Genomic DNA, 24341 nt, shown 5'->3' on the forward strand with positions numbered 1-24341 from the left:
ACTTTAGAGAGTTTGGGTTTTCCCATTGCTATTTTTAGAACTGTCAACTACAACAACAACTTGTAGACGTGACAGCAATGAAGTATTAAGAATGAAAAAAGTAATTCAGTAAGATAAATATCAGGTTTATGTTTCTAATTTAAATAATTAATTGGAAACTTTAATCAATATTCTTCAGAATAAGAATTGGCCAATGTGTGCGGTACTGTAAGTATTAGATATTGACGAAACGGTTCCTTTTTGCAAATTAACTTTAGTCAAATTGCATGCATCAGGTTTGAAAGTATGTTTTGTTTATTAAAAATAATCATACAACTGTGTCCCTTGAACGCTAGATTTACTGAAGATAGCATTGCACTGTGATGTGTACTCAAAATTGATTATTAAATACCATTATGCTTAAACGGTAAAATAACATTTAATTAGCCATGTATATGCTCTTTTATTAAGTTACCATTAATTTAAGGTTTCAGACTATGACAACTGATGGCTGGAAAGATTGTCCTATTATTCAGAGCTCCTAAAGAACATGGGGAAGATCTATTTGAAGTGGTAATGCAGCCATTTTCACTGTAAATGAATTATGTACCAAGCATAGTACCTGTATGCATTTGGATAGTTTCTGGGTTATTTTTGTAATGCCTTAAAAATGTTACATATTAAGTGTGCAATCTTTTTATCCCCCCGGATCTCGAATGATCGGGGTATATTGTTTTTGGCCTGTCTGTCTGTCATACTGTTATTCTGTCCCAAAACTTTAACCTTGGTTAAAGTTTGATAACTTTTGCAATATTAAAGTTTCGTTAAAGTTTGGTCATAACTTTTTGAATATTGAAGATAGCAACTTGATATTTGGCATGCAGGTATATCTCATGAAGCTGAACATTTTGAGTGGTGAAAGGTCAAGGTTAAGGTCATCCTTCAAGGTCAAAAGTAAAAAAATACAATCCAAGGGAAGTAATAAGCTTTAAAAGGGAGATAATTTCTTAATCTACCAAATGATAAATTGAAATTTTATTTCAAAGCTGCGCAATAGGGGGCATTGTGTTTCGGACAAACACATCTCTTGTTCAATTTTATATATTAGTTCTTCAAAAAATCAAACATCTCAGTAAAGTAATGATTTATCTTTTTTATTTTCCAAACTTTTCAATACAGTGAAAGCAGGTATGTGTATTAGTTAATACACATACCTGAGTGAAAGGAAGCTAAAATGTCAACAGATACGTTATTTATATAGATGAATTTGAGTTTGTAGCACACTTTTCAATGAGCTGCATAAATTCATTACAATTTGCAAATTGTGTTAGTCACCTTAGCACTATAGACGATTCTTATAATAATGGGGATCGCTCTATAAAGATGTTTGATGTTGATATTGTTTAGGCTTTACAAGCTGAAGGTTACATTACACACAATGTTCCTGTCCTGGAGTTCCAGTTTATGAACCTTGATAGACTGGCAGCCTGCTTGCAGTGTTGGGAATCCTACCAGGCTGTGGTGTTCACCAGTCAACGTGCTGTGGAGGCCACAGTTAAGGCACAGAGTCTTGCTAAATGTATGGTTTATTACATTTTAATGTTCACAAGTAATTTTGGTTGAGAAATTATTGTTCCCTCAATTTCTGCTTTCCAAAAGCAATTTGCTGTGAGTCTGAATTCTCTTCAAACACAAAAAGCATGCCTCACTGCATAGCTGGTTTTCTTGCGTTGTGTGTGTGTGTTGCTAGCATTTTTCCTTGTTTGAGATATCTCTAGTGAAGTCCATTTCCCTAATAAACCCCTTTATCTTTTCAACCATTCTTCAAAAATACTTGTTCTGCACATACAGTGTTGAGTATCATCAACTTACGTTCCTTTTTGCATACTTATTTTTAGCTCCAGTGGCCAGAGGCCAGCGGGGCTTATGTCATGGTCCTGTGTCCGTCGTGCGTGCGTGCGTCTGTGCGTGCGTTAACTTTTTCTTTAAACATCTTCTTCTCCTAAACTACAAGTCCAATTCTGATAAAACTTCTCACAAATGTTCCTGGGGTGAACCTCTTTCAAATTTGTTCAAATTTTGCCCCTGGGGTCAAATTTGACCCTGCCCCGGGGGTCAATAAATTGAACATATGCTTATATAAAGCCTATTTTGTGCAAACTTTAAAATCTTCTTGTCCATAACCATTGGGCCTAGTGCTACCACATTTGATATGTAGTGACATTTAATAGTTCTCTACTTTGTTTGTTCAAATTATGCCCCTGAGGTCAAATTTGACCCTGCCCCGGGGGTCACAAAAATGAACATATGCTTATATAAAGCCTATTTTGTGCAAACTTTAAAAATCTCTTGTCCATAACCGTAGGGCCTAGGGCTACCAAATTCGGTATGTAGTGACATCTAATAGTTCTCTACTTTGTTCAAATTATGCCCCTGGGGTCAAATTTGACCCTGCCCCGGGGGTCACACAAATGAACATACGCTTAAATAAGGCCTATTTTGTGCACACTTTAAAAATCTTTTTGTCCATAGCCGTATGGCATAGGGCTACCACATTTGGTATGTAGTGACATTTAATAGTCCTCTACCAAGTTTGTTCAAATTAAGCCCCTGGGATCAAATTTGTCCGTTCCCCAGGGGTCACAAAATTGAACATATGCTTATATTGGGCCTATTTTGTGCAAACTTAAAAAATCTTTCTGTCCATAACCATTGGGCCTATTTCTACCAAATTTGGTATGTATTAAAATCTTAAAGTTCTCTACCAAGTTTTTTCAAATTATGCCCCTGGGGTCAAATTTGACCCTGCCCCTGGGGTCACAAAAATAAACATATGCTTAAATAAGACCTATTTTGTGCAAACTTTAAAAATCTTCTTGTTCATAATTATAGAGCGTAGGGCTACTAAATTTAGTATGTAGTGACATCTTATAGTCCTCTACCAAATTTGTTCATATTATTACCCTGGGCTCAACTTTGACCCTGCCCCGGGGGTCACAAAACTGAACATATGCTTATATAAAGCCTCTTTTGTGCAAACTTAAAAATCTTCCTGTCCATAACCATTGGGTCTAGGGCTACCAAATTTGGTATGTAGTGACATCTTATAGTTCTCTACCAAGTTTGTTCAAATTATGCCCCTAGGGCCAAATTTATCCCTTGAAGGCTCCCATTCAAAAGTTGTTCAAGAAAATTTGATTCGTCAAAAAACATTGCCACAGGAAGTCGTTGAACTTTGCATGTTTATGCGGTTTTGCTATTTATTCATTATGGGATGAATAAATTATTTTCTTCTCAAACTAAAAGTTTATCAAAATACACTTGGAATAACTTTTTAATTTTAAGAGATAAATGCATACATGTCGTGCGTGAACGGTAGATCAACATGTTAACTATCCATAAATGTTAACCCTTTACCAAACGACACATTTTGGACTGCTCCAAATTGAAAGAGACGACACTTTCCGCTTAAACTTGTTGTAAGGTAAGAAGGGACTTCCTTCAAACTAAAATTACCATAAAAGCGGAAAGTGTTGTCCCTGATTAGCCTGTGCGGACTGCACAGGCTAATCTGGGACGGCACTTTACGCACAAGCATTAAGCCCAGTTTTCTCAGAACAAGACATATTATTGTAAAGGAAGGAATCTAATATCGCTTTGTCTGTTTTTCCTTTTCCTGTATAAGCCCCAAAATGTTGTGTACTCAACTTTTCTTGAATGGCTCGGTGTATTTCCTGTTTTCCTTTAAACCTACACAGCTGAATGTTTATAACGTAATTATTAGATGATCTTTGCAATTTTTGCTTAAAATTCTTTTGTAGAATTATGGCAACTGCCTTCGTGTATGTTTCCACTATAGCATTTATAATTCCCTAAAAATTCATTATTGAAATTAACTCTTTTACAATTTTTGCTCAAAATGTGTGTACTTTGTTAATACATAGATAACTGTGAGAACATGAATTTCCACTTTTGACCAGATTTTACTGAATAATGGCAGTATGTTTTTGGTATTTTTTTGGTAGAATGTATAGTTCCAAATTTGTACTCTTGCTGATTTGGCTTATATTTTCACAGCTGGATCACCTCAAAGTCCCTGTCAATGCATGCTAAAATAACATAAGTATAATTCAATTCATGCTAAAATGAAATAAATATAATTCAATTTATGCTAAAATAACACAAGTATGATTCAACTCATGCTAAAATAACATAAGCTCATATGAAATTAAAAAAAATATATTAATTTATTTTTTTCATTAAAATAGTACAAGTTCTTGTGTTCATGTTTGAAAGGGATTAATGCTTATTAAATATATGCTCTATGAACTCAAGTGTTCTTACTCGATTGTATAGAAATCTTTATTTAAAAATGTGTTTAAATGTAATTTAGAAAAAGTTATACTCCTTCAAATAATGTTGTCACAAGGTATATTGCCGGCATTCCTCAGGTTGCTTAGTCAGTCCAAATAAAATGGTAAATTTCTTTTTTCATTTCTCAATGTTATCATAAGCAATCTACATGTAATTGTTCAAGACTTTATGAATGCTAAATCATCCCCACAGTCATAGGTTATTTGCCTTGAGCATAGCTTGCTGGTATTGGTGACATTTTGTGTGTGACAAATCTCAAGTTTCCAATGCAGGCATAATTCTGAAATGTTAATGAAATTAAAAATGTTCAGGCCGAGAACTACTTGTATGTATTATTGTGTCAAGTGCTGTGTTATATATTTAATTACTATTTTGCTGTTTGTATTGTAGTCGTGTCATACTATAAGACATATCATAATTGTTCAGTTCAGGACTGTTGTTTTAATACTGCTGTTAAAGACAATTAATTGTTTCAGGTTTGAATACTGGTGAGGCCATGAACACAAACTTGCAATGTTTTGTGGTGGGGGAAAGCACTTCAAAAGCAGGTGAATAACTAGACTTACTCTCAAGAAATCTCCTAGTGCAGTCCAGTTTAAATGTTTTCTCTTTTGTTTTGCATTGGTTTTTGAAAAATGGCCATTTTACGAGAACACCCAAGCGGAAGGTTGGGCATGCAGAGGGAAATATGTGGCATACGTTTGTCCAGCATAGATGGATTTTCACATATCTTCTTATGAATGATCAACTTGATTTATCCAAGGTTAATGTCATGATTCAAGTAAAGGTCAAATTAAAGACATTTTTACTTGATGCTTTTTCAGATCCATTACCATGTCTGGCGTGGATGGATTTTCAAATAATTTGCTTTAAGTGATAATTGCAATGAAACAAGAGTTTAACACACAAGAACCTTGCACATTGGTAAAAAAATCCAATTTAGGTATTTTCAATTAACTTATTTATTTTTTATCTGTATGATGTAATGTAGCTTTGCACACAAAATGCAGGTTCCTGTGGTCAAGGTAAAATATCAAATTTAGGAAATTATCACCTAATACTCAGTGATTTGTATGAAACATACATTTGTAAAGCATTTTGCCACGTTTTTTAAATTACGTGGCAAAATTGATCAGCGTGATGAAATGGAGTGTCACTATGACGGGGAAAGTCAGTATGTCTAAGGTCATTGTCACAAAGCAAAACAGAGTGTTGAGGAAATTAAGGATTTTGAAATGACTTTGAAGTAGTTACAAACATACAGGGTCGCATGCGCTATAGCTAAATCCTTAAGTTGAAGGTCAACAACACAATTTAAGGTCAAAGATTAAAAAGAAAAAAATATTGAGACTTTGTACAATCTTTACCCAGGCCCATATTCACCAAACAATTCTTTGTCTTTAGTCTAAGAATAAAAAATATTCTTTAAATTGATATATTCAAGTATTGCTTGAATTTTGAGTCAAACTTGGCATTAAACACCTCTATCTATATCATTCTTTATATAGAACATATTGTTAATGACATAATAACCAGTGGAGGTCTGTATATATTCAATGAAAACATTTTTTGTTGGCTCCAAGTCTATTCTTTATTCTTAAGTCTAAGAATGGGTTGGTGAATACAGTCCCTGAAAATTCTTTTTATTGAAGCTCATATCTTGGTGACAATGTCACGCTTGGTTTTAAATCAAAATGAAAAAAAACAATATTTAAACAAATTTGATCTTGTTTTACTACAAATTACATTTAATGTTAAAATTAAACATCATTAATTAAGTAGTCACATGACCCATTGGTATAGTACGTTGTTATATATAATCCATGCTCTGTGAAAAGGGTGTTGAATGAATGTGCATAAAGTTTCGTACCATCAGGGATGACACTTTCCGTCTAAACTAGATTTTCGCAGTGTTGTCCCTGATTAGCCTGTGGGGACTGTGCAGGCTCATCTGTGACGACACTTTATGCACATGCATTTAACCCCCTTTTCACAGAGCACAGCTCATACAGTTGTGTGCATAGACATTCTTGAACTCTAAGGGCAGCCTATCATATGCATCTTCACTTAAGCGCCACTTAAAGCGGCACTTACATGTAGTTAGCTTATATTTACTTATTCTAAAGATAGTTCATTATGGCAAACACTTTTTGAAAATTCTTCTTTCACGCACTATTAAAAGTTAAGTTACAGGTCAATACTCTATTTTTAAGCCTTAGTTACAAGAAAATACTCAAAACACTTTTGATTGTTTTAAGCCTTAGTTACAAGAAAATACTAAAAACACTTTTGATTGTTTTAAGCCTTAGTTACAAGAAAATACTCATAATACTTTTGATTGTTTTAAGCCTTAGTTACAAGAAATTGCCTTCTGTTTCAGCTTTAAGTAAAAGAAAATATTATACATTAATTTTCAGTTATGTTTCGAGAAAATACTGTTATTTTAAGCCTAAGTTACAACAGAATGTCATAGACTATAGCCTAAGTTACAAGAAAATATTGTAAGTTTAAGATGAAGTTACAACATATGTTTGTTTACAGTTTAATTGTAAGTTTCTGCTTAAGTTACAATTATAATGTATGTTTCAGCCAAAGTTACAGGTAGTAACTGTATGTTTCAGCCTGTGAGGCAGGCTTCAAGCCACAGGGTGCTGGAAGTGGAAACGCAGAGAACCTTGCAGACTACATAACAAAAAGTGAGCAGTCACAGTAGCTGTCCTGTGACAGTTTCTGAACCCATTACTACTTAGATACGCATTTGTAATCCATTAGAAAGTTTAAATTAATGAAAGACCTTTCTTACTAGATGCATTTTGTAAATGCTTCATTTTCAATCCTTAGATACTTGTAAGCAGCAAACAGTATGAAACCTGAATAGACTGCGAGTTACTCGCAGGCTGTTCTGGTTTTATGCTGTTTGCAAAAGCCATTTTCACTTTGCTTCTTATGGGGGAAAGGGTTAAATGAGATTTTTGCTTACATTCAAATTGCCAGATTTTCTCCTTTTATGTTGTATGCATGTTACGCTTTTCTCAGCTGAATAATTTCTGAAATGGTCCAATATCATACTTCTCATTTAAAAACGAAGTTGTTTTTGATATTGTTAATTTTACTGTGTAAACATTGTTAAATGGGCTAATGATATTTATTGTATATGTGGGGGATTTAGCAAGACAGCCACCTAAATTAACCTTATTTTTAGCTCAACTGAGCACAACGTGCTCATGGTGTGCTTTTGTGATCGCTTTTTGTCCGTCGTCCGTTGTCCGTTGTGCGTTGTGCGGCGTCAACATTTGCCTTGTTAACTCTCTAGAGGCCACATTTATTGTCCAATCTTCATGAAATTTGGTCAGAAGATTGTTTTCAATGATATCTTGGATGAGTTCGAAAATGGTTACGTTTGCTTGAAAAACATGGCTGCCAAGGGGCGGGGCATTTTTCCTTATATGGCTATATATGGCTATAGTAAAATCTTGTTAACACTCTAGAGGCCACATTTATTATCTGATCTTCATAAAACCTGGTCAGAAGATTCATCCCAATAATATCTTGGACGAGTTCGAAAATTATGCCAGTTGGTTGAAAAACATGGGCACCAGGGGGCGGGGCATTTTTCCTTATATGGCTATAGTAAAACCTTGTTAACACTCTACAGACCACATTTATTTTCCGATCTTCATGAAACTTGCTCAGAAAGTTTGTCCGACTGATATCTTGGATAAGTTATAAAATGATAACCTTTGCTTGAAAAACATGGCTGCCAAGGGGCGGGGCATTTTTCCTAATATGGCTATATATGGCTATTGTAAAATCTTGTTAACACTTTAGAGGCCACATTTATAGTCCAATCTTAATGAAACTTAGTCAGAAGATTCATCCCAATAATATCTTGGATAAGTTGGAAAATGATGCCAGTTGGTTGAAAAACATGGCTGCCAGGGGGCGGGGCATTTTTCCTAATATGGCTTTAGTAAAACCTTGATAACATTCTAGAGGCCACATTTATTGTCCAATCTTGATGAAATATGGTCAGAAGATTTGTCTTAATGATATCTTGGATGAGTTCGAAAATGGTAACATTTGCATGAAAAACATTACCGCCAAGGGGCGGGGCATTTTTCCTAATATGGCTATATTAGGCTATAGTAAATTCTTGTTAACACTCTAGAGGCCACATTTTTAGTCCGATCTTCATGAAACTTGGTCAGAAGATTCAAGCTAATAATATCTTGGACGAGCACAAAAATGATCCCGATTGGTTGAAAAACGTGGCCACCACAGGGGCGGGGCTATTTTCCTTATATGGCTATAGTAAAACCTTGTTAACACTCTAGAGGTCACATTTATTTTCCGATCATCATGAAACTTGGTCAGAAGGTTAATTTGTCCCAATGATATCTTGGATGAGTTCGAAAATGGTTTTGGTTGCTTGAAAAACATGGCCACAAGGGACGGGGCATTTTTCCTTATATGGCTATACATGTATATGGCTATAGTAAAACCTTGTTAACACTCTAGAGGCCACATTTATTGTCCAATCTTCATCAAATTAAGTCAGAAGATTGATCTCAATGATATCTTGGATGAGTTTGAAAATGGCTATGTTTGCATGAAAAACATGGCTGCCAAGGGGCAGGGCATTTTTCCTTATATGGCTATATAAGGCTATAGTAAAATCTTGTTAACACTCTAGAGGCCACATTTATAGTCCGATCTTCATGAAACTTGGTCAGAAGATTCAAGCTAATAATATCTTGGACGAGCACAAAAATGATGCCGGTTGGTTGAAAAACGTGGCCACCACAGGGGCGGGGCTATTTTCCTTATATGGCTATAGTAAAACCTTGTTAACACTCTAGAGGTCACATTTATTTTCCGATCATCATGAAACTTGGTCAGAAGATTTGTCCCAATGATATCTTGGATGAGTTCGAAAATGGTTTTGGTTGCTTTAAAAACATGGCCACAAGGGGCGGAGCATTTTTCCTTATTTGGCTATACATGTGTATGGCTATTGTAAAACCTTGTTAACACTCTAGAGGCCACATTTAGTGTCCAATCTTCATGAAATATGGTCAGAAGATTGGTCTCAATGATATCTTGGATGAGTTCGAAAAGAATTATATTTGCTTGAAAAAAATGGCTTCCAAGGGGGGGGGGCATTTTTCCTTATATGGCTTTAGTAAAATCTTGTTAACACTCTAGAGGCCACATTTACTGTCCGATCGTCATGAAACTTGGTCAGAAGATTCATCTCGATAATATCTTGGACGAATTGAAAAATGATGCCGGTTGGTTGAAAAACATGGCTGCCAGGGGGCGGGGCATTTTTCCTTATATGGCTATAGTAAAACTTTGTTAACACTCTAGAGGTCACATTTATTTTCAGATCTTCGTGAAACTTGGTTAGAAGATTTGTCCCAATAATATTTTGTTATCTCAGGTGAGGGACTTTGGGCCTTTCAGGCCCTCTTGTTTGTTACTTATTACTAGAAGATGTGGCATGATATCATGTATGCATTCATCAAACTAACTAATTAATTAAAAAGAGAGTTGTGTCCTCTCACATGTTCTTGTTAATTGCTCAGTATTTGTCTCAGAAAGGCTATTGCTTAGGCGAATTGACAAAGATCTGTGGGTGAGTGTGCATGGTTGCTTGATTGTCAGAATGTCTTGTAGGTCATTTAAAAAAAATAAAAGGTTCATATGTGTTTGAAATGTGAACTGTTGATATTGATTGTTTAGTAAGCTTGTGTGAGACTCGTATTGAATAATAGTGCCTTTATAAAAAACATTTTTAGCTGGGGTATTAGCTGGACTTTGCACCAAATAATCCGAGCTATACAACTTGCCCAATTAAATGTCTGTATTGGCATTGGTGTCCATGTACCGGTAATGCTCTGGTTAAGGTATACATGTACGTGCAATATTTTTATTTCCTCTTAAGTTTTTCAATTTAAACTTCACACATGTGTTTGGTGTCATTTTGTGGGGTCACTGACCCAGACTTTGGTTAAGGCAAACATGCAACATCTCATGGCATTTTATGCACTACATGTGTTCTATCGAAACTTGTTTTGGGGGTCATTGTGTGAGGTCACAGATCAAGTTCCATAACTACGACCTACAGTGTAGCCAAAGTAAGCCCCATTTTTGCACTTAGAAAATTATGTTTTACATTAGCCTTTAATTACTCCATATCTCTATATATACTGCAGATATTGAAATATGACTTTACAAACAGAAACTGACCAAGACCAAGGGATTGCATTTTTGGCCGGTTAGGTCAAGGTCATTGCTACTTAAAATATAAATAGATTTCCCCTCAATAACTTGAGTTTAGATGGAGGTGTTGTGTATTGGTATGTAAATGGAGACCTTAATTTCAAACTCAATAAATCAATAAATTTGTAAAAAGTTGAAAATACATGTATAGTGTTTTGGCCTGGTCATGTTTCTTGTTTTAATTTATATAGTGTACGTTTTACGTTGACATTTACTAATGTATGTTTAAATACTATTGATATTTACCTTAAAAATGTCTGGGAATTTATGACATGTGTCAGAAAATGTACAATATACTATCAAAGCGCATAAATAGTCTAGCAGTCTGTCTTGGGACAGCCCTTGTAGGCCTCTCAGTGACAAATATTAAGTGTTTGGAAATTAAGGCACAAATACACCCATGTCCTTACTTGGGGAAAGGTGTGTTGTACATACCTATTACTTTTGTAGGTTTATTGAAACCAGGCAAACCCTTGTTGTATCCGTGTGGAAACCTTCGACGTGACACACTGTCTTGTAAACTTAAAGTGGCTGGTAAGTGACCTTAAATATGTTTTTGGTATAACCTCTGTGCTGAACATAAATAATTACAATTACTATTAGTATACACATTATAACTTTTAAGGGCAGTTTATCAATTCAAATGCCCGCTATCATGAATATTCATCATTTAATAATGAGATTTATTTTTTCAATACATTGAAAGTGTCCCAATACTTTGATATTTACGAGTATAACATTTAAATGTAGAGTTTCTATTCCATTTTCAATACACTGACTTTATAATGATGTTCACCACTATTCAGTATTTAATACCAGTAATTTAAATGACCAGCATGAGATATGTATCATTTTTAGCTCCACTGGCCAAAGGCCAGCGGGGCTTATGTCATGGTCCTGTGTCCGTCGTGCGTGGGTCTGTGCATCCGTCCGTGCGTTAACTTTTCCTTTAAACATCTTCTTCTCCTAAACTACTGGTCCAATTCTGATGAAAATTCTCAGGAATGTTCCTGGGGTGAACCTGTTTCAATTTTTTTCAAATTATGCTCCTGGGGTCAAGATATTGAAAATTTGCTTATATAAGGCCTATTTTGTGAAAACTTTCAAAATCTGCTCGTCCATAACCATTGGGCCTAGGGCTATCAATTTTGGTATGGAGAGACATCTAATAGTCCTCTACCAACGCTTATATGGAACCTATTGTGTGAAAACTTTAAAAATCCTTTTGTCCATAACCGTATGGCATAGGGCTAACAAATTTGGTATGTAGTGACATCTAATAGTTCTCTTATTAGTTTGTTCAAATTATTACCTGGGGTCAAATTTGAAACTGCCCCGGGGGTCACACAATTGAATATATGCTTATTAAGGGCTTATTTTGTGAAAATTTTCAAAATCTACTTGTCCATAACCATTGGGCCTAGGGCTACCAAAATTGGTATGTAGTGACATGTTATAGTCCTCTACCAAGTTTTTTCAAATTATGTCCAAGGGGTCAAATTTGACTCTGCCCTGGGGGTCACAAAATTAAACATACGCTTATACATGTATGGAACCTATTTTGTGAAAACTTTAAAAATCTTCTTGTCCATAAACATTGGGCCTAGGGCTACCAAATTTGGTATGTAGTGACATCTTATAGTTCTCTACCAAGTTTGTTCAAATTATGCCCCTGGGGTCAAATTTGACCCTGCCCCGGGGGTCACAAAATTGAACATTTGCTTATATAAGGCCTATGTTGTGAAAACTTTAAAATCTTTCTGTCCATAACCATCGGGCCTAGGGCTATCAAATTTGGTATGTAGTGACATCTAATAGTCCTCTACCAAATTTATTCATTTTTTATCCCTGGGGTCAAATTTGACCCTGCCCCGGGGGTCACAAAATTGAACATATGCTTGTATAAGGCCTATTTTGTGAAAACTTCAAAAAAATTCTTGTCCATAACCATCTGGCCTAGAGCTATCAAATTTGGTATGTAGTGACATCTAATAGTACTCTACCAAATTTGTTCAAATTTTATCCCTGTGGTCATATTTGACCCTGCCCCGGGGGTCACAAAATTGAACATATCCTTATATAATGCCTATTTTGTGAAAACTTTAAAAAAATTATTGTCCATAACCATTAGACCTAGGGCTGCACAATTTGGTTTGTAGTGACATTTTTAATGGCCATCTTCTTAGTTTGTTCAAATTATGCCCCAGGGGTCAAATTTGACCCTGCCCTGGGGGCCACAAAATCGATTATATATGCTTATATAGTGCCTATTTGTGAAAACTTTAAAAATTCTCTTGTCCTTAACCATAAGAAATAGGGCTACCAAATTTGGTATGTAGTGACATCTAATAGTTCTCTACTTAGTTTCTTCAAATTACGCCCCTTGGGTCAAATTTGACCCTGCCCGTGGGGTCACAAAACTGAACATACGCTTATAAGGGGCCTATTTTGTGAAAACTTTAAAAATCTTTTTGTCCATAACCATTGGGCCTAGGGCTACCAAATTTGGTATGTAGTGACATCTAATAAACCTCTACCAAATTTGTTCAAATAATGCCTCTGGGGTCAACTTTGACCCTGCCCCGGGTGGGGTGGGGGCACAAAATTGAATAAACGCTTATAAAGCGCGTATTTTGTGAAATCTTTAAAAAATCTTCTTGTCGAAAACCATTCGGACTATGGCTACTAAATTTGGTATGCAGTAACATCTTATAGTCCTCTACCAAGTTTGTTCAAATTATGCCTTTTGGGTCAAATATGACCCTGACCCGAGGGACACAAAATTGAACATTATATACGCTTATATCTTGCTTATTTTGTGAAAACTTTTAAAATATTCTTGTCCTTAACTCTAGGACCTAGGGCTACCACATTTTGTATGTAGTGAGATATAGTTGTCCTCTACAAAGTTTGCTCAAATTATGCCCCTGGGGTTAAATTTGACCCAGCCCAGGGGGTTACAAAGGTGTACTTGTGCTTAAATAGAGCCTATATTTAAGTATTTGCACATGCCAAGAATATTTGTTTCAGCCTTTTTATGCCCCCCTTCGAAGAAGAGGGGGTATATTGTTTTGCACATGTCGGTCTGTCCGTCCGTCCACCAGATGGTTTCGGGATGATAACTCAAGAACGCTTAGGCCTAGGATCAACTTCATAGGTACATTGATCATGACTGGCAGATGACCCCTATTGATTTTTAGGTCACAAGGTCAAAGGTCAAGGTCACAGTGACTCGATATAGTAAAATGGTTTCCGGATGATAACTCAAAAAAGCTTAGGCCTAGGATCATGAAACTTCATAGGTACATTGACCATGACTGGCAGAGGACCCCTATCGATTTTCAGGTCACTAGGTCAAAGGTCAAGGTCACAGTGACCTGAAATAGTGAAATGGTTTCCGGATAATAACTCAAGAATGCTTAGGCATAGGATAGTGAAACTTCATAGGTACATTGATCATGACTGGCAGATGACCCCTATCGATTTTCAGGTCACTAGGTCAAAGGTCAAGGTCACAGTGACCCGAAATAGTGAAATGGTTTCCGGATGATAACTTAAGAATGCTTACGCCTAGGATCATGAAACTTCACAGGAACATTGATCATGACTGGCAGATGACCCCTATTGATTTTCAGGTCACTAGGTCAAAGGTCAAGGTCAAAGTGACTGGAAACAGTAAAATGGTTTCCGGATGATAACTCAAGAATGCTTACGCCTAGGATCATGAAAGTTGATAGGTACATTGATCATGACTGGCAAATGACCCCTATTGATTTTCAGGTCACTAGGTCAAAGGTCACAGTGACAAAAAAACGTATTCACACAATGGCTGCCACTACACTTGACAGCCCAAATGGGGGGCTTGCATGTTTTACAAACAGCCCTTGTTTTCAGCAGTGGAGCGATACAGGGCCATCATGGCCCTCTTGTTTTCAGGACATTGAAAGGTTATTTAAAGCATGGACATAATATGCATAGAAATAAAATGTGATTGATATATATTAGCCGTGCTCTGTGAAAAGGGGGTCTAATGCATGTAGGTAAAGTGTCGTCCCAGATTAGCCCGTGTAGTCCGCACAAGCTAATCAGGAATGACACTTTCCACCTAAGCTGAATCTTTGCTAAGAAGAGACTTTCTTTAAACAGAAAATATCATTAAAGCGGAAAGAGTCGTACCTGATTAGCCTGTGCAGACTGCACAGGCTAATCTGGGATGACACTTGACACACATGCATTAAACCCTTTTTTCACAGAACACGTCCTATATGTTGTGTATGTTATGTTATTATCAGGATTTTCTTTAGAAGAAATAGAAGTGTATAAAACGGTTAAAAGCAGTCACATAAAAGAAGAGATTGAAGCTGTCTTACACAAAGTGGTAAGTATTATAATACATATCAGCCTCGCTCTGGTAAAATGGGGCTTAATGCATGTGCTTTAAGTGTTGTCCCATATGAGCCTGTGCAGGCTGCACAGGCTAATTAGGGAAGACTTTTTCTTCCTAAAGTGAAGATTTGCTGAAAAGAGACTTCCTTTACATGAAAAATAACTTTAAAGTCTAAAGTGTCATCCCTGATAAGTCTGTGCAGACTTCACAGGTAAATCCAAGACAACACTTAACGCACACACACTAAGCCCCATTTTCCCAGAGCGAGATGCATATAAAGAATACTGATAATTCAATTGCAGCTGAATGCTAGGATTGTGAGCCAGGATTGTGAGCATGCGTGCTCATTTTATTGCCTTTATGTTGGTGACTTGCTGCCATTTTATGTGGCATATTTAGCTCACCTGAGCACAACGTCCTCGTGGTGAGCTTTTGTGATCGCCTTTTGTCCGTTGTCCGTCGTCAACATTTTGCCTTGTGAACACTCTAGAGGCCACATTTATTATCGATCTTCATGAAACATGGTCAGAACATTTGTCCAATTGATACCTCGACTGAGTTCGAAACTGGGTCATGCTGGGTCAAAAACTAGGTCACTAGGTCAAAAAAAATAAAAACCTTGTGAACACTGTAGAAGTCACATATGATGCCCAATCTTCATGTAACTTTGTCAAAATGTTTGTCTAAATGATATGTTAGTTGAGTTAAAAAATGGTTCCGGTCCGTTGAAAAATTTGGCCGCCAGGGGGCGGGTCAGTATTCCTTATATGGCTATAGAGAAACCTTGTGAACACTCTAGAAGTCACAATTTTTGTCCAATCATCATGAAACTTGTTCAAAACATTGGTTTTATTGATATCTCGGACGAGTTTGAAAATGGTCCAGATCGATGGAAAAACATGGCAAACAGGGGGCGGGGCAGTTTTTTCTATATGTATATTGTGAAAACATGTGAACACTCTAGAAGTCACATTTTTGGTCCAATCTTCATGAAATTTGGTCAGAACATGTGTTTTCTGGATATGACGGTTGAGTTCGAAAATGGTTCTGATTAGTAAAAAAACATGGCCAGGGGTGCAGGTCATTTTTCTTATATTTATATAGTAAAAAAAGCTTGTGAACACTCTAGAAGTCACATTTTTTGCCTAATCATCATTTTTTTTTCCTAAACATTGATTTTATAGATATCTTGGACGAGTTTGAAAATGGTCATGATGGGTGAAAAAACATGGCCGCCAGGGGGTGGGGCAGTTTTTTTTATATGTATATAGTGAAAACATGTAAACAGTAAAGTTCACAAGAATCTGATAAGCCAAAGTGTTAAAGAAAGATAACCTGTACATACTTTAGATTTAACTTTCTAATAGTTAACTCCCTTGTTTAACCTGCTTCCCTAATCTATTTTTAGTTCACCTCTGGAATTTGTTAGACCCCTTGGTTTGGAAACACTTAAAATGTAAATACTTCAAAATGCATATTTTTCTATTATAATGACATTTAGGGCTAAGTTGTAATTTCTTGTGTAAATCTGTACTTATTGTTTTGTCACATTTGTTATCAGTTTGTAGCAAATTAATCTATAATGGGAACTATTACTGATAAGCCATCTGTGAGAAAACTCCTACATAGTTCCCCAGAGTTAAGATAACTGACAAGAAAGATAAAATGTGCTGTTCAGTGTTTTAATTTTCTGAGATCATGATATTATCAATTTGCAAATAATCTGATGAGAATGAAACAAATTGACATGACGCCGCCTGTCAATCAAATCCTTATCTAAGAATTGATATACCAATCAGCGATCAATTAATCGGGCGCGCGAGTTAGCAACAAACTGTCCGCCATTTCCTAGACAAGCTATGTCTAGGTTCACTTTTATTTCAACGAGTTTCTTTTGTTTTCCTCTTTAAAAAACGTAGATTAAAATGGTAAAACTGTGTCAATGGGGATTATGAAACTCGGAAAATCGATATCCTGACAGATTAGTTGGTGGCATTGAATTTACATCGTTTCCAAAGCCGAAAAGAGATCTTGAGAAGTGTAAGAGATGGATGAATGCAAGCGGTCGTCCCCACGAACAACTGAACGTCAACACTGTCAAAGATAATTACAATATCTTATTGTCGAATATACTAGCAGATTTAAATAGTTTATGTTATCGATCTGATAATGACATAATAGCTCATGTTTTCAATAGTTTTGTCAGTGATTTAAATAGAAGCAAGGTTCATCTGCATCACTTTAAGAGCCACGTGATTAAGTGGGCGGAGCGATCATCGTCCATGCGTCATGTCAATTACATGTTAAAGGATAATCTACTTGCAGAAAATGTTGAATTATTCACTATATATTCTTAAGAAAGTAATCAGGTAATAATTCTTTTTATTTTGTAAATTACAATTAGCTACATATGAATTAATAATCAATAACACAATACATATTTGCAGTTTTAGATTATGATAAGTGTATGCAAATGTATTTATGAATAAGCATACAATTTGAATCTGACTGAAAAATAACAGTATTAATTAATTGATTATGAGACTTTAAAAGGAGCCCGGACTTTTCCAGTTTATATTTATATTTCACTGAAAACATAGGTATGACTGTATTTTACTGAAAACAGAGATATGAATATTGGATTGTAATGAGTTCACAGTATATAATGTTACCATTCCCTTCTGTTATATGATGCAATATGTACAGAAAAGGTATAAAAATGGTAAAAATAACCGGTCTAATTTTCATAGCAATGACGGTTTGAGAAAATACACCTTCTTTTAACAGGCTTCTTTTTATATTCATTAAGGTATTTGCTGTATTTGTTTATTTTTAATGATGCTTAGATTCTTTAGACTTGGCTTGTACCTGTTCTTAATTCTCTGTCATTGTTCTTCATTTTTCTAGTTCTTAGAATAAAAGTTAGTTATTTTCGTTAAAGCTGCTTTGGTTTTCACTTATAGATTAATTCTTTGAGTGTATTCAGGCGTATCTGACTGGACGCCTTTAGTTAATTGAATTACAACCAGTCAGTGGTGTTATCCTTACCGGAAATAAGCGTTCTTTAATTAGATTCGATAAATATTTCCGTATTACATAAGTGCTCACAAAGTTACATAACTTGTAACCGTCCCGTGTCCGGTTCACTTGCGTAAGCGAACAAGACCGCACTTCCACAGCTGTTTATAGTGAAACATTGTGAATACTCAAAGTGACATTTTTAGTTCAATCTGAATGACACTTGCTGATCTTCACAAATGGTGACAATCTTTATGAGAATAATATTTTTTGCTCATGGTGAACTTTTGTGATCACCTTTTGTCAATTGTCTGTCTTCCGTTGTGCGTCATGAATATTTGCCTTGTTAACACTGTAGAGGCCACTTTTATTGTTGGATCTTCATGAAACTTTGTCAGAAGATTTGTCCCAATATTATCTTGGACGAGTTCAAAAATGGTTCCAGTCTGTTGAAAAACATGGCTGCCAGGGGGCCATTTGTTGTTCATTCTTCATGAAACTTGGTTAGAACATTAATTTTGTTCTATTGATATCTTGGGCTGCAAAGAACAGGTCATTTCTTTTTATCTCAGGTGAGCGACTTTGGGCTTTTCATGCCCTCTTGTTCTGATTCAATGGCCCTCGACATAACAATTTACTTTCTCTATGACGTGCACCTATGCTGCCATTTGATATGACAATGTCCAAGTTATAGCATGAATATAATTACAAATAATTAATTATTAATTAATTGCTTGTATTATGGTTTCGGTTTGACATTATTCTGATTGTCAGATTGTTATAATTTACAAGTCCATTACAGACTTTTGCAGTTGATGAATTTTACTCAGAGAATTGTTAAATATTATTCCTGTTATATCTTACATCAGATGAATGAAAGGCTCGATGATTAAAATTGTGGTTGTCTTTATTTGCTATAACAGGGAAGTCCAGACTATGCAGTATTCTTTAGTCCATCAGGTGTACAGTGTACTGTTGATCTACTAAAAGATGATACCCTATCATTGAAACATGCCAAGGTATTTAAAATTTCTTTGTTGACAAACAAATTGCTTAATTTAGGCATGCATTTATTGAGCAATTGATGCTTGAAGTTATTTTTTTAAGAAATTGATAATGTATATCTGTAATATTCCACTACCTTTTCATTACACTATCATGTAAATTCAGCTACGATACTATGCATGTAAAGAGTCAATTTAGAAGACAAACTCCTGACATAAAAAAGTTAAAAAAACATAGCCACCAGGGGGCGGGGGATTTTTCCTTATATGGCTATAGTAAAACCTTGTTAACACCTTGAGAGACCACATTTATTTTCCGATCTTCATGAAACTTGGTCAGAAGATTTGTACCAATGATATCTTGGACGAATTCAAAATTATTCCGGTTGGTGGAAAAACATGGCCGCCAAGGGGACATGGCACATTTCCTTATATAGCTGTAGTAAAACCATGTTAACACTCTAGAAGCCATACTTAATGTCCGATCATCATGAAACATTGTCAGAAGAATTGTCCCAATGAAATCTTGGACAAGTTCGAAAATGGTTCCAGTTGCTTGAAATACATGGCCACCTGGGGGCGGGGCAATTTTCCTTATATGGCTTCATGAATCTTCATGAAACTTTGTCAGAATATTTGTTTAAATGATATCTTGGATGCGTATGAAAATGGTTCTGGTCTGTTGCAAAACGTGGCTGCCAGTGTGTTCACTAGTCTTGAAAGTTGGTAAGAACATTTTGTTCTAATGACATCGTGGGCTGCACAGAACAGGTCAGTTCCTTTCCTCTCAGGTGAGCCACTTTAGGCCCTCTTGTTTATGAATTATGTTTGTTTTTAAAGGATAAGTTGGCTGCCTCTGGGAAAATTACATTCAATGCATGTGCGTTAATGCACACAGGCTTATCAGAGACGACAATTTCCACTTGTCTTGTTTTTTAGCTCACCTGAGCACAACGTGCTCATGGTGAGCTATTGTGATCGCCTTTTGTCCGTCGTGCGTTGTGCGTCGTGCGTTGTCAACATTAACCTTGTTAACACTCTAGTGGCCACATTTATTGTCCAATCTTCATGAAACTTACTCAGAACATGTGTCCCAATAATATCTTGGACAAGTTCGAAAATGGTTCCGGTTGATTGAAAAACATGGCCGCCAGGGGGCGTGGCAGTTTTATATATAGCAAACCTTGTTATCACTCTAGAAGTCACATGTATTGTCCGATCTTCATGAAACTTTGTCAGCACATGTGTCCCAATAATATCTTGGACGAGTTCGAAAATGGTTCCGGTTGGTTGAAAAACATGGCCGCCAGGGGGCGTGGCAGTTTTCCTTATATGGCTATAGTAAAACCTTGTTAACACTCTAGAAGTCACATTTTTAGTCCAATCTTCATGAAACTTTGTAAGAACATGTGTGCCAATAATATCTTGGACGATTTCGAAAATGGTTCCGGTTGGTTGAAAAACATGGCCGCCAGGGGACGTGGCTGTTTTCCTTGTATGGCTATAGTAAAACCTTGTTAACACTCTAGAAGTCACATTTTTAGTCCAATCATCATGAAACTTGGTCAAAACATGTGTCCCAATAATATCTTGGAGGAGTTCGAAAATGGTTCCAGTTGAATGAAAAACATGGCCCCCATGGGGCAGGGCAGTTTTCCTTATATGGCTTTACTGTATGGTAAAACCTTGTTAACACTCTAGAAGTCACATTTGTGGTCCAATGCTCATGAAACTTGGTCAGAATATTTGAACTAATAATATCTGGGACAAGTTCAAAAATGGTTGAGATCAGTAAAAAAAACATGGCCGCAAGGGGGCGTGGCATTTTTCCTTTAATGGCTATTTACTACAAAACCTTGTTAACACTCTAGAAGTCACATTTATTATCCAATCTTTATGAAACTTGATCTGAACATTTGTTCTAACAATGGCTTGAGTGAGTGTGAAAATGGTTATGGTTTGTTGAAAAACATGGCCGCTAGGGGGGGGGGGCAGTTGTCCTTATATGGCTTTAGTGAAAACTTGTTGACACTATATTAGCCACATTTATTGGCCAATCTTCATGAAACTTGGTCAGAACATTTGTCCCAATAAAATTTTGCCAGAGATTGAAGCTGGGTCATATGAGCTCAAAAACTAGGTTACAAGGTCAAATATAAAAAAACATGTTAAAAGTCACTTTTTTGGTCCAAAATAATCTTCATGAATCAGCTTGCATTTTTTTCAGAATAGTCTAGTTCCTTTGGCTTTCAGGTGAGCGCATTAGGGCCTGATGGCCATCTTGTTTTTTTTTTAACCAAGTCTCTTCATAGCCACTTAAAAATAATTAAAAAAAATAAAAAGATAATGTCTCAACATTTAGATGAAAAATATTAAAAAATTACTTTGAATTAATTTTCGTGTGATTACCAGTAACTCTTCTTTTACTGCTTAAAGAAATAAAAACAACTTTGCAGCTTTGCTTTCTCTTGCCTGAAATGATATAGAACACAAAAGTAGAAACAGAAAACATTCTGCTTCCTTAATATGACGACACTGTTTCAAATGCTGCTGGGTAAATCCATTATTTTCTACTGGTATTTCAGTATTAAGCCAACTATGCAAAGGTAATGATCCATTTCCCTTAAGCATGCATCTGCCAGGTATTATAACCTAAATCCAGTTTTAAAAATCCATGATCGAAGTGTCATTAGATAAGTTAAAACAGGGCGGAAGTCTGTAGAATTGCGGGGTAAAATACACTGTCCAAAAATTTAGAGACATTAATTATGGACGAAAACCCATATGTCAGAAAATTAAGAGTCACCAAAAATAATTATTTTTGCTAAAAAAGAGGGTGTCCGAAAACGTAGAGTAATTACGGTAGGTTGAGAGTGTCGTCCTAAGCAGGCTAATCTGGGGCGGAACTTGACGCACGTGCATTATGCCCAGTTTTCTTAGAACACGACTCATTTGAGTTGTTTTTACATTCTTATAAGGTGATAGCCATTGGTCCCACTACAGAGAGGGAGCTTGTATCTCAGGGTATTGAAGTCATGGCAACGGCCCCTTTGCCCAGCCCCGAGGGCCTCCTGGCGGCAATAGACCAACACTCCTGACAGGCGTAGCCTAGCAACTGTGAAATGTCTTTTTATGCTAGGCATATAGGAAGAAGAGAAGAGCTGATCATAATTTAGAAAAAGTGCATATCGGTTCTGAATTCTTAAAAACTTAAAAGCCTTGCTCTGGCAATATGGGGCTCAATGCATGTGCGTTAAGTGTTGTCCAATATTAGCCTGTGCAGTCCGCAATCAGGGATGGCACTTTCCGTTGTTATTGGGGGTTTTTTGTTTGAAGGAAGTAATTTCGTAGCAAAAATCCAGTATATGCGGAAAATGTGATTCCTGATTATCCTGCTGATTGCACAGGCTGCTGATTGCACAGGCTAATCTGGCTTATCTGGGTAGACATTTTATGCAGATGCATTTAGCACCATTTTCCCCAGAGTGGGGCTCATTTAAGGCTTGTTTCAGAATAACTGGCTGAAGTGGCTAACTTTTATTCATTTTGAAATTTATGGCATTTTACAAAATGGTATTTATGTTGTTTTAGTTCATATACAGGGCTTGAATATATTTTAAAACACTTTTATTGCATTGTGAAAAGATGAGCCTAAGCTAAAACTGTAAAACAGTTTTATAAATTCATTTCAATGTAGATCATTATTTCAATATTTGTATCTGCTTTTACGGGAAATTTCTTAGCTCATGTGTGTTTCCACAGCAATTTACAATTATTTTTTTCATATTATATATCTATGTTATTTATAAGTTCGCTAATTCCTGTCTCCAATTTTAATATATATTATAATATTACTCAGTTTAATATCCAGTAGGGATAAAGATATATATTCATGGTAAAAAAACACGGCTAGATTGAACTTTACCGGTACGTAGTTGTTTACCACTATCGACAAAGCGGGGGTTTGGGGGCGATAGCTGTTGTTGTTTTTGTTTTTTATCGAGTGCACCGGGATTGTCTCCCATATGGCCATCGCCCCTATAAAGACTTGTTAGTTGGTTACGGGGGATAGTGCAAGATACAGGAGACACCCCGTTCCAGAGGTGACCCTGGGTCTTTTAGTGCCCGGTGTATAGCACCTAGTACACTGCACCTCGGTTTAACGTCTCATGCGAAAGACGAGTTAGTAGGTTAGGTGCAGCGGGGGATCGAACCAGCGATCTCTGGATTGTGAAGCCAGTGTGTTACCACTAGACCACGGATCAGCTATAGCTCCCGATACTAAGGAAATATATATGATAAAAAAGATTATAAGGTGTTGCGTTAGTTGTTATGTGTAAGGTGTTAAGGGTTAGGGTTAGGGTACGCTGTTCGATGTTAAGTGTTGCGTACCGGTAAAGTTCAATCGTCCCAACAACACTCTTTTTATTCCAATATTTCGCCCAAATGGGCTTTATCAAGGTTTACAAATATAAATGTACTACATCTTTTTTACTGTCTTGTATATCAATAAAGTAAATGTTTTTCAACGTCAAAAATGACAGGAAATTACGTCATACATTACAATGTGACATACAATTGCGCCAAAATAAATAAATAACATATACCGATTCCACTTGCTTACGTTTTCACTTGCTAACGATTCCACTTGCTTACGTTTTTACTTGCTTACGATTTCATCCTCTGCATGTTCTGTTATCGAGTAAAGCCGAAGCGGCTGACAGCAGTTAACATCTAATAGTAATGAATTTATATTCATTCGTATTTGTTGATACATTTTCTTCGTTGGGTTGTTTAAAAATAAATTAATAATAAAATCGCATGCTTATCAAACAGAGCATAAAACATTATCTGGGGTGTGATTTTTCCTCCTTTAAGCTGATTTCCTCCCTTTCCATTTCAAACTTACGTTACACAAGCTTATCAACTTTGCTGGATCTGTATAAAAACTCAGATTTTGAATGTAGTGTGCTGCGCGAAAATACCACGTGACTAAGACGCAGCAAATAGTGGACTATTTTAATCATTTTTAAACATTTTATGGGGACAGCTTTCGAATCTTGATTTCGTGTTCTCGGCCTGTTTGTTTTTCAAAGGTCGAAAATGCAAGAGTACGATATCAATCTCGCATCGTATTACCGCATGTTTACATCTTAGCATCACAACCTCGCTACGTGATTTCGCACTGTCGAATTTTGAATTACAACGGTGAGAAAGCGTTGCGAATGACCGATATTACGACGTGGCTTCACGGAATCACGATGCGCTATGATGAGGATACGATACAGATACCG

At 36.2% G+C, this 24341-nt stretch overlaps 1 protein-coding gene across 8 annotated transcripts; it reads left to right on the forward strand.

The window, feature by feature from the left end:
* The first annotated feature begins 24 nt into the window (after window positions 1–24).
* LOC127842823 (uroporphyrinogen-III synthase-like) lies at window positions 25–23897 on the forward strand. Of its 8 annotated transcripts, none has more exons than XM_052372573.1 (9): window positions 25–100; window positions 467–552; window positions 1387–1558; window positions 4830–4901; window positions 6975–7049; window positions 11089–11172; window positions 14931–15016; window positions 18967–19062; window positions 22026–23897. In XM_052372573.1, the coding sequence occupies exons 2-9, from the start codon at window positions 487–489 to the stop codon at window positions 22143–22145; spliced, it is 771 nt and encodes a 256-aa protein (XP_052228533.1). In that variant the 5' UTR covers window positions 25–100; window positions 467–486; the 3' UTR covers window positions 22146–23897. The 8 variants fall into 8 exon arrangements, with proteins under 8 accessions (XP_052228533.1, XP_052228532.1, XP_052228538.1 ...); XM_052372572.1 differs by having other exon boundaries at window positions 28–108; XM_052372575.1 differs by having other exon boundaries at window positions 36–207; window positions 14943–15016.
* The last annotated feature ends 444 nt before the right edge of the window (window positions 23898–24341 follow it).

This window comes from Dreissena polymorpha, chromosome 8, assembly GCF_020536995.1.
Source record: "Dreissena polymorpha isolate Duluth1 chromosome 8, UMN_Dpol_1.0, whole genome shotgun sequence".
NCBI lineage: Eukaryota > Metazoa > Mollusca > Bivalvia > Myida > Dreissenidae > Dreissena > Dreissena polymorpha.